We start from the raw sequence: 13,762 nt of genomic DNA, 5'->3' as shown, positions 1-13,762 counted from the left end.
TTTCATGTATGTAAGAGAAAGGACTTGTTTTAAGAACCTTGCATAACAGAAATGGATGAGGGTAGTTGAAAGGGTTCTTATCTGTTCATTCCTGCCTGCGTACCCGTAACCCTTCATAGACAGCCTCCCGTCCTGTGTTTCAGGCTGTGTATGTAACATACCAGCTTTCCCTGTAAGTACTGGCCTGGTGTCACATGCTTGTTTTGGAGCCCTTTTTCTAGAGTCATTTCTGAAATAATAAAAAGTGACTGTTAAGCACGTACCACATCGTCCTTACAATTCTGTTAGGCAGTAGCTGCTGTAATCCCCATTTTACAGACAAGGAAACTGAGACTCAGAGAAGTAAAACCTGTATCCGGCCTCTCCTACAAGGATGAGTCTGAATTGGTCAGCTCTGCCTAACTCCAAGTTCTCAATCACTGATATTCTATCTCCCTTACCTTGTTGGGTCCAAGCTCTTGATGAATGAATGAATGATGAATGAATGAAAACTACTACCTTGATCCTAGTGGCTGAGGGGATTAGGCAGAGACAGACCTTGGGTGTTCCCCTACACTGGACAAGCAGGCAAGCACAGATTCAGGGCCTTGAGGACTGAAAGGACAGGAGACTTGGTCAGGTGGAAATAACTACATAGGGTTATAGCCATTTAGAAGTAATTCCCAAGTTTCACATGCATGCCAGGCAATAGGCTAGCTAACCTGCTCCTCGCAGCCATAAAGTGCCTGACTCTCGCCTGGGTGCCCCCCTGATCTGGAAAGCTTTTGGTGCGGAGGCCTTGGCTTCCACTCTGCTCCTTCTCTGGGTGAAGTGACCCCATTTGCCGCAGGCAGCAGGGTTGGGAGGGACTGGAAAAAAAGAAGTTGTTGCTGGCCCTGAATGTTGCAAAACCTGCCATAGCCTCCAGACCAGGTCAGTGATTCCAAAACCTAGGAATGGGGTTTGTGAAAAGTACAGCACACAGTCCTACCCCAGGGGGGGTTGGTACACAGCCAAGTTCGGGAGCCACAATTTGATGAGCTGGACAAAGGCCCCAAGGCTCTCTGACAATCCTGGGGTGGAGTGAGGTGGCGAAGCCCCAGGAAAGGTGAGGACAGCTAGGCTCTCTGAGTAGATTTTATTCGAGTTTTGTTTACTACTTTGTGCTATCATATAATTGGATTTCTATGCCCATTTCTCAAATGTGAACCTGTGTTATCCTATTGAATGTACTTTTAAAAACTACATGTCTCCCTCTCTCCAGATCTAGCTTTGCCAGCTGCCTTTCCTACACCGCACCCACACCCCAACCCTCTACTTTCCCACTGCCACTGAGAATCACTGTTCTCATGACTGTTTCTCGAACTTCCTGGGTATAAGAATGAGCTAAAGACAAAGTCTGACTCAGGGTCCTGGGAGTCAGCAACTGTCCTAGTGATTCTGCGTCCAGGAGGTCTAGGGAACCACAGTTTCAGAAACGGTGAATGAGCCAATCCAAAGGGCCAGGGTGGGCTGCCTGGGAGACTCAGGAGGGTTTCCCACTGGTGAAGTGGATGGAACCTCCCAGAAGACGTCCTTTGAGGGGGGTTTGGCTTACAGTCAGCTTCCTGTAATAAGACTTGCTGTCATGGTCACCCCCACTTCTTCCACCCATCCAGTCATAAGCAGGGTGTAAACCCAGCTCTCCCACCTGTGGGCTTGGGTGGGGGTAGGGCAGGGGGAGGAGCTTGACCCATACTGGCCCTGGGGAAGACGTGTGGGGACGGGTGAGGGGGCCCAGCCAGGGAACCCCAAAGCCACACCGGCTTGGTACGGTCAAAATGACAAGCTTAGCCGGCTGAGAGCCCAGGGCTTCAAAGGGTGGGCATGACTGGCCCTTTCAGGGTTTCTAGAAGGTCCTGGGAGCAGCTTGGAGAAGTATTTGTCTACATCCCAGCTGGGGATTGTTATTCCTCTGCTGAGGATGGAAAGCTGAGGCACACTGCAGTCGGTAGGGGCAAACACGGTACAGCCTGTGATTTACTTTCCAGAGTCCAGCGTCTTTTTCCTTCCCTTCGTGAAGGAATTTCCAGTAATCCCTCCTCCAGTAATCCATGTGGGCTGTGCCCCTGCTTTACAGACAGCTTGATAGGTGTGAGCTCTCATGATTAAGAACTCGGCCAGCAAAGCCCTTACTCACCACAGTGGCATGTGGCTGTTAACATTTGTGTCTGTGCTAAGGGGGACAGCGTTTCCCTTTTCTCCTTTTTAAACAAACTAGACTCTGTTTTAACAAGTTAAAGAAGTTCATAACCAGGCTTTGCATGACTAAGTTGACTGGCTCCCAGCTCCGCTGCTCAGAATTAGTTCCAAGTTGCACGGAGATCCTACTCAGCACCATCTAGATGTTCAAGCACTGTAAGGGATGAGAGCGGGTTTGGCTTTTTCTTCACTTCAGAATACATCTGCAGCTTATTAATTCTGCAAACAAAGCTGGAGAGCTAAAGGGCCTTGAGATTCTTTCACTGTAAAGTTTCCTTTTGAGACGTGGTCCATCTGTTTTACTGTTGGGTGGAGTCCATGGGGAGACTCTTATTTTTCTATGAAGATTCAGGGCAAAGCGTGCGCAGTACTGTCCCACTGTAACGTGTTAGCATATTTATGGCATTACTAATGTGAAAGAAAAAGGGTTTCTTGGTTTAGTGTCCCCTCCTTTAAAGGAAAATGGCTTGTGGTCCGGCTGCACTGTTCTTGTCCCCTGTGTAGGAGGCCAGGTCATCATTTCCCAGCCTCTCACAGTAATCCGTGTCCAGGCAACATCACAAAACAGCCCACACCAGGCTGACTGGACCCTGGGAGTCCTGCAGAGCTCAGACTTGCCCATAGGGGGCGTTTCCTCCAATTTACAGTGAAAGCTCTTAGTCATTGTTGCTGCTTGCATTTTTCTTCAACTCAACCCAGCTGTTAAAAATATTGAGGTGGGGGGGCAGTTAAAATCTTTCCAGGCTTTCATCTAAACACCATATCTTTACTTCAGAAAAAAAGAAAGTGAAATTTTCTTTAAACCACCTCTCCCACGTGTAAACACCAAAGCATCAGAATTTTATGATGCAAAAGATAAATCTTAAGAAATGGGGCTAAGGGTTTCTGAAAGAAGGAATTGAGGTTTGAGTTAGAATGGGTTGCTTTTCTTTTACTCCATTCCTGGCTGCTGTCTGTTACCACCCTCTCAAAGTGTTTGGGCAGTGGTTGAGTCAGAATGGAGGCTGCAGACAGTGGTTGAGTCAGAATGGAGGCTGTGAAACCAATTGGGGTCGGGAAGGGCCAGTGGATGGGCTTCGTGTCTCAGGTGAGCCTGCTCTCTCTCGGTACTGTCTTACACTATAGTCCACAATTCTGTTATGGGCCTAACCTTTCCCCTGACACCATATGAGTTTAAGCTTGACCCATGAGATTATAGGGCCAAAACGCTTGAAGGCAGAAACCCTGCCTAGTATTCTGGATTGTCCAACATGGTTGTATTTTAAGATCTATTTTTCCTAAATCAATGAACAAGGACTTTAAGAGAAAAGAAATATTTAACGTGAGATGGTTTCCTAAATAGATCTACATAGAAAATATCACATGTTTGAGTCTAGCTACAGACTTTAATAGCTGAGAAGGGTCTGAGAAGTTATTTACTTCAAACCACTCATTTGCAGATGACGATGTGGACTCAGAGAGTTGGGCAACATAGCCAAGGCTTGAAGGAAGTTGGGACACTGACTTAGCACAAGAACAAATTGTCTAACCCAGAACTTCTCAACCTGTGGTGATTTTGCCCAGTGGGGCCCGGTGGGCAACGTGTAGACATGACCATGTGTTGATGCCAAGGATGCTGCTGAATGTCTTTCAAAGCCCAGGGCAGCCCCCCAAAATAAAGAATTGTCCAGTTCAAAATGTCAGTAGTACCATGGTTGGTAAATGCTGGTCCACCCCCAGGCCAGCCCTCAGTACTGAAAGGTTTTGACCCAGGATGCTATACTTTGTTATCTCCTAAGAACTATTTATTGCTGATAGTTATAGGTCACCCTGGCTTCAGCAGAAGCAAATCTGTATGTGTCCCAGTGTACAGTGTTATTTTCTTAATCGTATAGTTATGAATCCTGGAACCATGAGGAATAAAATCCAGTGTGTTTCCATGTCTTTCAAGGCGAGTACCTCATTCAGACATTTAATACCAGATGACCTCTGAAATTATAGTTTCCCCATTTCATCCTGAAAACTCAGTTAGCCAACCTCATGGCTCATTATGCTATTTTTAAAACTTGGGAAGAAATGCTCATCAGGCTCATATCACGTGGAGCTGAGGGAGACACGGACAAGATTTTGCCAGGGACTCTCGCTCTGTGTGGGAGGTGTGATTGTTTCATCTGGTGGCAAAGGAGTCATGTGTAGACTCTTGTCCTCAATATGTTAGGGGAATTAAAATCTAAGTGAGGAGAAAACATACCCAGTTTTTTAAAATCTAGCAAACTTAGGACATCTACTCATCTGAGAAACTACTCTATAAAGGTTCCATCAATTGTCTACTTTGACTGTGATACCTAATTCTTGTATTGACCTAAAAGGGCTGAAATGTTCACTTTTCACCTCTGGAGGCAGAATCTGTCTTTTCCATTGCCAGTAATGGATGCTACGTGGGACATGAGAAGAGCTGAGAAACCATCACGATCATTGGCCGTTTTATGTGATGTTCTGTCCAAGAACGTGCATTTTCCCAAGAAACCCAAGTGTTTCATGCCATTGGGTAGATTAGGTGAAACAGGGTACCATAGCAATTTTCTGATCTTGTGCAATATAATATGCCTGTTCACAGAAAATGAAGTCACTTATTCATATAGTCGAGTCAGTGGATGTATGTGGTGGAGTGACAGACCCCAGATCTATAGTCTAGTTCCATTTCTGCGGTCTGGACAGGAGAATACAGATATACATCAATTCAAAATAGACGTTCACACATTAATATCAGTTTTCACTCCTGACTTTTTTGTGTGTGTGTGATTAACACTGTTTTTTTAAATTAACATATAATGTATTATTTGTCCCAGTGGTACAGGTCTGTGAATCGTCAGGCTTACACATTTCACAGCACTCACCATAGCACATAGCCTCCCCAATGTCCATCACCTAGCCCCCCAGAAACCATCAGTTTGTTTCATGAGATTAAGAGTCTCTTATGGTTTGTCTCCCTCCTGATTCCATCTTGTTTCATTTTTATCCCCTTCCTACCCATCATGATCGCTGCCCCCCACCCTGCCTCTCAAATTTCTCATATCTGAGAGATCATCTGATAATTGTCTTTCTCTAGTTGGCTTATTTTGCTCTGCATAATACCCTCTAGTTCTGAACACATCATTGCAAATGGCAAGGTTTCATTTTTTGATGGCTGCATAGTATTCCATTGTATATATATACACCACATCTGCTTTATCCCTTCATCTGTTGTTCACTCCTGATTTTTTTTTAAAGGTTTTTATTTATTTATTTGACAGATCACAAGTAGGCAGAGAGGTGGGCAGAGAGAGAGAGGAGGAAGCAGGCTCCCCACTGAGCAGAGAGCCCTATGCGGGGCTCGATCCCAGGACCCCGGGACCATGACCCGAGCTGAAGACAGAGGCTTTAACCCACTGAGCCACCCAGGTTCCCCTCACTCCTGATTTTTAAAGAAACTGTGAACATGTGAAAAATGAAAGAAATACTTCACTACAAATATACTCTCCTGACTACTACTTTTGTCCAAAAGCACAGAGTTACGTTTTATGCTCAACTATGGTTTCTTCATCCTGGGTTTTTTGATATAAAGAATCTCTTCTATCACTTTGAGAATTTGATGCTTAGTTTTCTGTTTTCATGTGAATGATCATGCTATCATATCTGTCACTACAAATGTAGGCAGGGTGTAAGTAAATAATATTTTTAAATTCTCCCAGTTTCTCTTTTCCTTTTTTTGGTGTCCATACTGAGAGGACATCTCTGGGCTTTCTTTGCTTTTTCATTGCTTTTCACGAAGGGAACGTCTTCAGTTCACCCAATCTCATACCGTGTTGTCCATTACAAACCCCCAATGTACAGACTGTATTCTGCGGGTCACATTTTTATATTCACTAACTCTTAGGGGCTGTGTGTTCAGTAAATTTTTTTGACCATGGGCCCTAACTATAAAATATGTTTTGGGTATTCTTTCTTAATGTGTATAGACTTATTTATTATTTCCTTCACTAAATAAATGAACTCTGTTCCAACCAGTGGGGTGAGAGCACTGAACAGAAAAAGCAATTTAAAAAAAAGAAGAGAGAAAGCAATAATCTCTGCCTTTACGGGCCTGACTGTGGTGAGCAGGGACATGTGTGCTTCTGGACCACTAGGGTATATGCACTGACAGGGAGCTGGGTAAGGGCTTGAGGCTGACATAACCCCTCCATGTCCAGGAACACAGAGAAGGACACAAATCTGGCTTCTGAATTCTCCATAGTATACAGGTTAGTAAATTGGCCTCATCGGTAAACTAGCCACCTATTTCCATTAGCAGAAGGTCTCCCTGGAGAGCGGAGGGGCATTTTTACAGGGGCAATGTTTGATGGGTCTTTTTACATTTACACTGCAAGAGGAATGCTTGGATTTTGTCCTACTTTTCTCTCTCCTTGGACCCTGAGGGGTGCTGTTCGGTCTCTGTCACCCATTCATGGGTCATCTCATTCATGACTTGAAATTTCCCAGGCACCACAGTTAGACTCTCGAAATGACTGCTTCTTCTGGAAAAGTGATGTGTATTGCCAAAATTCCCAAAATTTATTTCACGATGAGTGATTTTAACACTAACAGATGAATTCAAAGGGAATGGGGAGGTCCGCTGAGTCAGCAGAAGCGTGCCTCTCACTTAGGTTCCCGTGCACTCTCTCGTTTCTCCCGCAGGTTAATTGGCACAGCCACTGTCGCCCTGAAGGACCTGATCGGTGACCAGAGCAGATCACTGCCGTACAAACTCATCCCCCTGCTGAACGAAAAGGGGCAAGATACTGGGGTGAGCACTTTCTCTTTGGTTGAATGGCTTTGAAGTGAGATAAGAAGCAAAAAGTTCATTAGGAAGAGTGAAATTAGGGGCACCTGGGTGGCTTAGTGGGTTAAGCCTCTGCCTTTGGCTCAGGTCATGATCTCAGGGTCCTGGTATCGAGCCCCACATTGGGCTTTCTGCTCAGCGGGGAGCCTGCTTCCTCCTCTCTCTCTGCCTGATTCTCTGCCTACTTATGATCTCTGTCAAATAAATAAATAAAATCTTTAAAAAAAAAAAAAGAAGAGTGAAATGATAATCAGTTCACCCCCCTCCACACACACACACACACACACACACACACACACGTATGCAGGCACCCCTGTGGTTTTTGAGATAACAGGTCCACTTGCAAATGATATGGCCTTATCCTGTCCTTGGAATCACAGAGCTAGTAGATTAGGTAAACTTGATTTTCTTTGATAGAAGAAAATGGTGTGGAGTGAGTGGGACCCTCTCTTGGTATAGCTCTGTGCATATCCCCTTGGATGTTTACATTTGCGTGGTCAGCATAGCTGTGTGGCTCAGACACACTCTGAAACATTCTGTAGAAGGTATTTCATTAGCATTACCTTGGAACATCAAGATGTGAATTTCAGGGGCGCCTGTGTGGCTCAGTGGGTTAAAGCCTCTGCCTTCGGCTCAGGTCAGAGTCCCAGTGTCCTGGGATCGAGCCCCACATCGGGCTGTCTGCTCCGCAGAAAGCCTGCTTCCTCCTCTCTCTCTCTCTGCCTGCCTCTCTACCTACTTGTGATCTCTGTCTGTCAAATAAATAAATAAAATCTTTAAAAAAAAAAAAAAAGAAAAGATGTGAATATCATGGTGTTTATCACTGATCAGCAGCTCACTGTTTTCTGACCACAGCCTCTCTAAATAAGTGCATACTGCTACTGTCTGATGCACACCCAGAATTCTCTTTCTCGAGGGCACTTGAAAGAAATATATGAACTCAAAGATCATAGCTCTCAGGTTTCTGATTGCTAACAGTGCTCGTAAAGCTACCATGCTTGCTCCATTAACCTCTAACTCCTTTACCTTTCAATCAATTTATTTTGTTTGGGAGCCTGGACAAAGGAGGAAAATTTTGTACTAAAACGGGCCACCCCCATAAGCCAGAATACAGTTAGGCTTCTCAAAGCCCTATTCGGAATGCCAGTGTGTTGGTCTAGGCTCCAAAACTTATTGGTTTGCTGGGAATCCGCATTCTAATACTAAAACATAAACTCAGGATATCATCTTTCATCTATTTTTCCAAAACCCATCTGAGACAAATGATACTTAGGAAAGACAGTCCAAGTCAGCGATGTTTCTGGCTGGTTTTGTTTTTTTGTTTTTGTTTTTGTTTTTAAGCACAGGAGCAAGCACATGTAGAACTGGGGCACTTCTGGGAATCCTGACGTTATCTGGAAATCACTGATCCAGCAGTTGAGCCATCCATGACTCTTCTAAGTTTTGAAAATTTGACACTAAAGTTTGGCCATTGAGCCCCTCAGTGCTTCTTGCACTCCGCCTTCAGCTTATGGCCTGGGGCTTTGGCAGAGGTAGCCATGGGATGCTGCTCTTAGGATTCTTTTTTCGCCGGGAAACTCTTATTGGGGGCTTCATTCATTGTTCTGCTAAGTATCTCCCAGATCTGTAGTTCAGGAATGTGCTGATCCATGAGGGAATATTCATGGATGAACAGACAGATGAGAAAAAGGTAATGTGGCGCGCGTGTGTGTGTGCACCAGCGCATGCATGCACGTACTAGATTTTACCAGGTGTAGCAGGAGTGGCAGGTGGAAGTATGAGATGCCCATTTAAATTTGAATTTCCGATAAACAATGATTTTTCAGTATGACTATATTCTAAATATTACCTCTGTATTTCAACCGGTGACTTGGGTGTGTCCGTGCAGGCGTGTGGGTGTTTGCGTGCACCCATGCACCATCCTTATTTGCAAAGGATTGCGTTTATTCTGCGGTTTGTCCTTCCTCATTTTTACTGTTAAAATTAATTTCTTTTGTGAAATTATCATAACAGTAGCTATAGCTGTGGGCTTGGGATAGCATCCGTATGTGGATGCCCCCTAGAAGTTTTTTTGAAATTTTGTAGGTTCATGAAATACCTAAGTATAGGAAACTCTGCCCTAGGGTAATGCCCTATGTGACAAAGTCACAGATTTTAAAAATGGAAACAATTGTATTTCCTATAAGGAACTAGCATGTTTCTTCCTTTCTGAAAATGAAAGTTACATAACATTTTCTGTTCTTCTTGCCTTGGTTCCTAGCCATCTTGGAGTCACATTTTACACAAGATGCAATGATCTTGATTTGTGTATTTGTTTTCTCTATAATCAGACTTGCTTCCCTTTTTTACCCTGTTTTATGAATCACATTGTTATATAATTTTTGTTAGTCACTCAAGTTATTTTTAGAGAAGGGAAAAATGAAAATAAATCTCAGCGGCGAATAAAGAAGTCAAGGTGCAGATAGTTAACTGAACCATGTAAAATAAGCCTCTTTGACTGGAGGCCATCTCAAGGCTAGGATGAAGGCCAATCACAAGGTCATGCTTGCTTATTACAACTTTGCTCCAGTTTGCGAGGTTGCCCTTTAGCAATGGTACACTTGGCAACTTGTAACAGGTAACTCCTTTCCCAGGCTTCCCCGCCCACCTGGCTCACAAGAGGGAGGATAGAAGCAATGGAGCGTGTGTGATCTTTCTCCCCTACTCTTCTCGCCCCTTCCAGAACCTTTTACTCCTGCTGATTTGGTTTGCATTGAGTCCATTACCCTGCACTCATTCTCTCTGCAATGAATTATTTCTACCTAGGCCACCATTGACCTGGTGATTGGCTATGACCCACCTTCCGCTCCACATCCAAATGACCCCAGTGGGACCAGTGTGTCCGTCACAGAAGGTAAGCTGACCCTTGGGAAGCCAAGCCTGTGCCGGAGGTGATCTGTTCAAGACATGCAAGGAGTCTCCAAGAATCTCCAAGAGAGCCTTCTTTGTCCTTTCATTATATGGTCTGTAGCTCCCTGCCCACCTGGACAGGGCCCCACGAGGCAGGGGGAGCTGGCCCCAAACTGGGACGATACAGTTGTATGTGAGATGCCCTTCAGGGCAAAGAAGGGTGAGACAGCCTCTTATTGACCAGCCTCACTGTGGGCTCTTCCAACACACAGGCTCCAGAGGAAGATCCCAAGCAAGGCTTTGCTTCGGGTTTATAGCTTCTGCTTATGGCTGGAATGGCTCTGATTGATAAGCTACAGGAGCGACCTCGAGTCTGTTCGTGTGTCTCTTCACATCCTAAATATGTGGTGTGCAGGCTGTGCTCTCTGTCGCCAGCCTCATGGCCAGTGCCTTTGGATTGGAGCCTCTTTCTCTCCCTTGGCCTTGACTCTGCCCTAGTCCCTGAGCAGCTCCTTGTTTCTCTCAGTATGACTCACCTTCTGCTCTCTGTACTTTGGGAGGGATTATTGGCCATTCAGGGCAGTGAGGCCGCCCTGGATGGGGTTGGGGCTGCTGGCTCTGGGGAGGGTTTTGGGCCTCAGGGGGGAGGGAAGTCTGCGAGACAGGCCTTTCAGGCAACCAAGTTTGACCTCCTGTTAGCGGTTTCCGAAGGTGATGTGATGCTAACAGTGTCTCTGCCCGGTCCTCTTTTCCGAGATGCCTCACCGAATAACCATGTTTCCCTGGCCCTGGCATGTGCCTTAGCAAAGAGGGGCTCCCGTTCCTGCCCAGAAGTTCTTCCTGGGAGCACACCTTGGCACTTGTTCCTAACAGCCTTGGCTCCTCAGGGCCTGTCTCTTCATTTCTCGTGGTTCTGAACTCCGCTCTCCACAACCCAAGTGGGTTCCTTGGCCCCTCCAGTGCCTCCTCTCTGCCTCCCTGAGCACAGCTACTGTTCCTGCTCACCCACACCCCGCAGATGGCCTATTATTGAGGTCCTGGCTCACTTCTTGGCCAAGTACTTGTAAGGGTTTAAAGTGGGTCATCTGGTGCCATCTCCCATGGGGACGGTCAGAATTGTCCCAGCATGCTGGCAGGGCCTGTCCTGGCAGCACTGTGGGCACGCTGCGTGCTGCTCAGATGCTCTCAGCCCTAGGAGAATAGTCATGGTCCTTTTGCTGTCATGGCTGTCGTGACGAGTAAAACCCAGGGGCAACAGTCCAGTCCAGCATAGCACACCGTCAGGGGCTGAAGTGACGGGTCCTACCCATTTCTTTCTCACCCCATCTTCAAAGCCCGCTGTCACCGGGATTTAACATCAGCCTGCTTGGAAGGACAGTAGGGACTTTCTGGCCTGCAAATATAGCCCCAGCTGGCAGGAGATCTGGAATTGCCTCTGAATTGGAAGGCTCTGGGTACCTTTTCTCACACTGACATATTTTTCTAGCCAGAGCCTGTTGGTTGGTTTTCTGGAGCTGCGTTAATGGAGCCCCATCCACTGGCTGGCTTCAACAATAGAAACTGATTCCCTCCCAGTTCTGGAGGCTAGAAATCAAGATATTGGCTGGGTTGGTTCCTTCTGGGGACCGGAGGGAAATTTTGTTCTAGGCCTCTGTCCTCGCTTCTGGTGATTGCTGCTAATCCTTTGTGTTCCTAGGCTCCTAGACTGACCACTCCAGTCTCTGCCTCTGTCTTCCCAGGGTGTGTGCCCTGGGTGTCTCCAAATTTCTTCCCTCTTGTCAGGACCCCAGTCATTGGATTAGGCCACCTTCGTCCAGTGTGATCTCAGTCTTAGCTTGATTACATCCTCAAAGGCTGTATTTCCAGATAAGGTCACATTCTGAGGTTAGAGATGGGCGTGGCTTCTGGGAGGTGCTCTTCTGCCGGTATACTGGTAGATAAAAGACAGTATCATTGTGTTCATTTCAAGAGCTAAAACAATAAATGAGCCCTTTGTTTACTGCTTCAGCCAGGGCTCTGGGGAAGAAATAATGCTATGGATAATTCAAGTAAAAGAAGTAAACTGGTGCCACACCATTTCTTAATATTTAGGAAATAGAGTGGTTGGTGAGTTTCTCCACCTACCTATCGCCAGATTCTGCAGCGAGGGGTGATAATGCTTTGGGGTAAAGCTCTTGCCCTCCAGGCATGTTCAGTCCAGGTTTAGAGAAAAAAAATTATTTATTTATTTATTTTAAGCCTAAAAGTGTAACATAAGAACGAAGGCTTGGGGGGCAGACTGGCCTAGGCTGGATTCTGTCTGCGTCTGTTGTTAATTTGCCACGTAACCTTGGGCAAGTCACTTAGCCTCTCTGAATCTCAACTTCCTTTACGTTAAAGTCAGGGATGATAATGGCACCTAACTTAGAAAGTTGTTGCAGGAATTCAATGAGGTAAGGCATATAAAGTACTCAGCTCAGTGCCTACTGTGCCTACCACTCCATGCTTACCTTAATGGTGGCTATTGTTACTATTATCATTATTATTACTGTTTTTGCAAAAACAATTCCAGGTGACGTGTAGTCATGAGCTCAGTTGGGTGGCACACTGTGTATGAACATTCAAATTGTTTCCCCTAAATATCAGATCTATTGGAAAAGAATGATCTGGCTTGGCTCAAAATCACGTTGGGATGACTTAATGCTTATTTTTAAATATCTTGGGGGGGGGAGGAAAAGGTGGTGTCCTAGTGAACCGGAGAGACTTAGAAAATAAGCAACTTATCAAGATATTTGAGAGTGTAGGGGGAGGTCCCCTCTCCTGAGATGGACCAAGGTCAGGCCAAGCTCAGAAACCATATGATTTCCCTGGAGCAAAAGGAAAAATGGGGAAAAGGCCAGGGTGGGGCAGGGAGGGCTTTGGTGGGGAGGGAAGGAGTGTTCTTAAAAATGAGAACAGTGCCAACTCTAAACATTTAAACTCAAGAAAATCCTTGCTGTCTAGGCTCCCTTTGCTTGAGGCTCCTGTTTGTCCCCTCCGAGATTGTCAGCAGCACTAATGGTCCAGCAGTGTTCATGGACTGGGAGTTCACCCATTTTCTTCGCAAGCTCACTCCCAGCAGGCTCTGCGATGGCAGTTGGCCAAGGTCTTTCCCAGAAGTTCTGTAGAATCCCTGATACTGCTGGATGGAGACAGGAAATAAACCAGAACCTGGGCTCCTTTTATTTGGATTTGAAACAAAGAGTTTTAACAGGGGTGGGCCAGGAAACGAGCTGTGTCTGCAGGTCAATTTCATTTTTAAGTGTAAGATGACAAAATGAAATTTATTTATTTTAAAAAATGAACAGGGTTCTTTGATCTGGAAGTGCTGTCTTTGCTCCATTAGATGACTGTTCACTAAAGCTGGATCAAGGGTGACATTCTGAATGTACGCTTTGTAGTCCAGCTTCTTCAGCATTTAAAAAAACTTACAATATTCTCGGTTATTTGGATATCTCAAGGGAAAACCTTTTTTGTCTTAATTAAGACAAGTCAGTTAAACTAAGCAAAGATATCTTTGGATACTCACTCCAGCTCCATGCTAGGGAAGACTCTAAGACCAATAAATACATGGTGGAGAAATAACAGCAAGACAGCCACACCTGTTGCTATCACATACTTTAATAGCCTAAACAGAACATTTGGCCCAGAATTTCTTTTTTTTTCCCTACCTTTCAATTGACTCTTTTAAACACTTTACCTTTCTATGTAAGGAGTTTGCTTCTTCTCATTTATACAGATCTTTACAATTTTTTTTTTAAAAAATTTGAACTTGTTGATCTTCTTTCCGAGTACAAA

General features: G+C 45.3%; 1 protein-coding gene across 4 annotated transcripts in view; it reads left to right on the top strand.

Moving 5' to 3' along the window:
* MYOF (myoferlin) overlaps positions 1-13,762 on the top strand; it is a 158,649-nt gene that overhangs the window by 39,252 nt on the left and 105,635 nt on the right. For all 4 annotated transcript variants that reach the window (XM_082721978.1, XM_082721976.1, XM_082721977.1 and 1 more), the window contains exons 4-5: positions 6,913-7,021; positions 9,863-9,950. In XM_082721978.1, coding sequence (XP_082578104.1) covers positions 6,913-7,021; positions 9,863-9,950 — 197 coding nt within the window. The remainder of the gene's footprint in view (positions 1-6,912; positions 7,022-9,862; positions 9,951-13,762) is intronic.

Source organism: Mustela nivalis (genome assembly GCF_964662115.1).
Source record: "Mustela nivalis genome assembly, chromosome: 2".
NCBI lineage: Eukaryota > Metazoa > Chordata > Mammalia > Carnivora > Mustelidae > Mustela > Mustela nivalis.
This window is presented reverse-complemented; position numbering and strand designations above follow the sequence as displayed.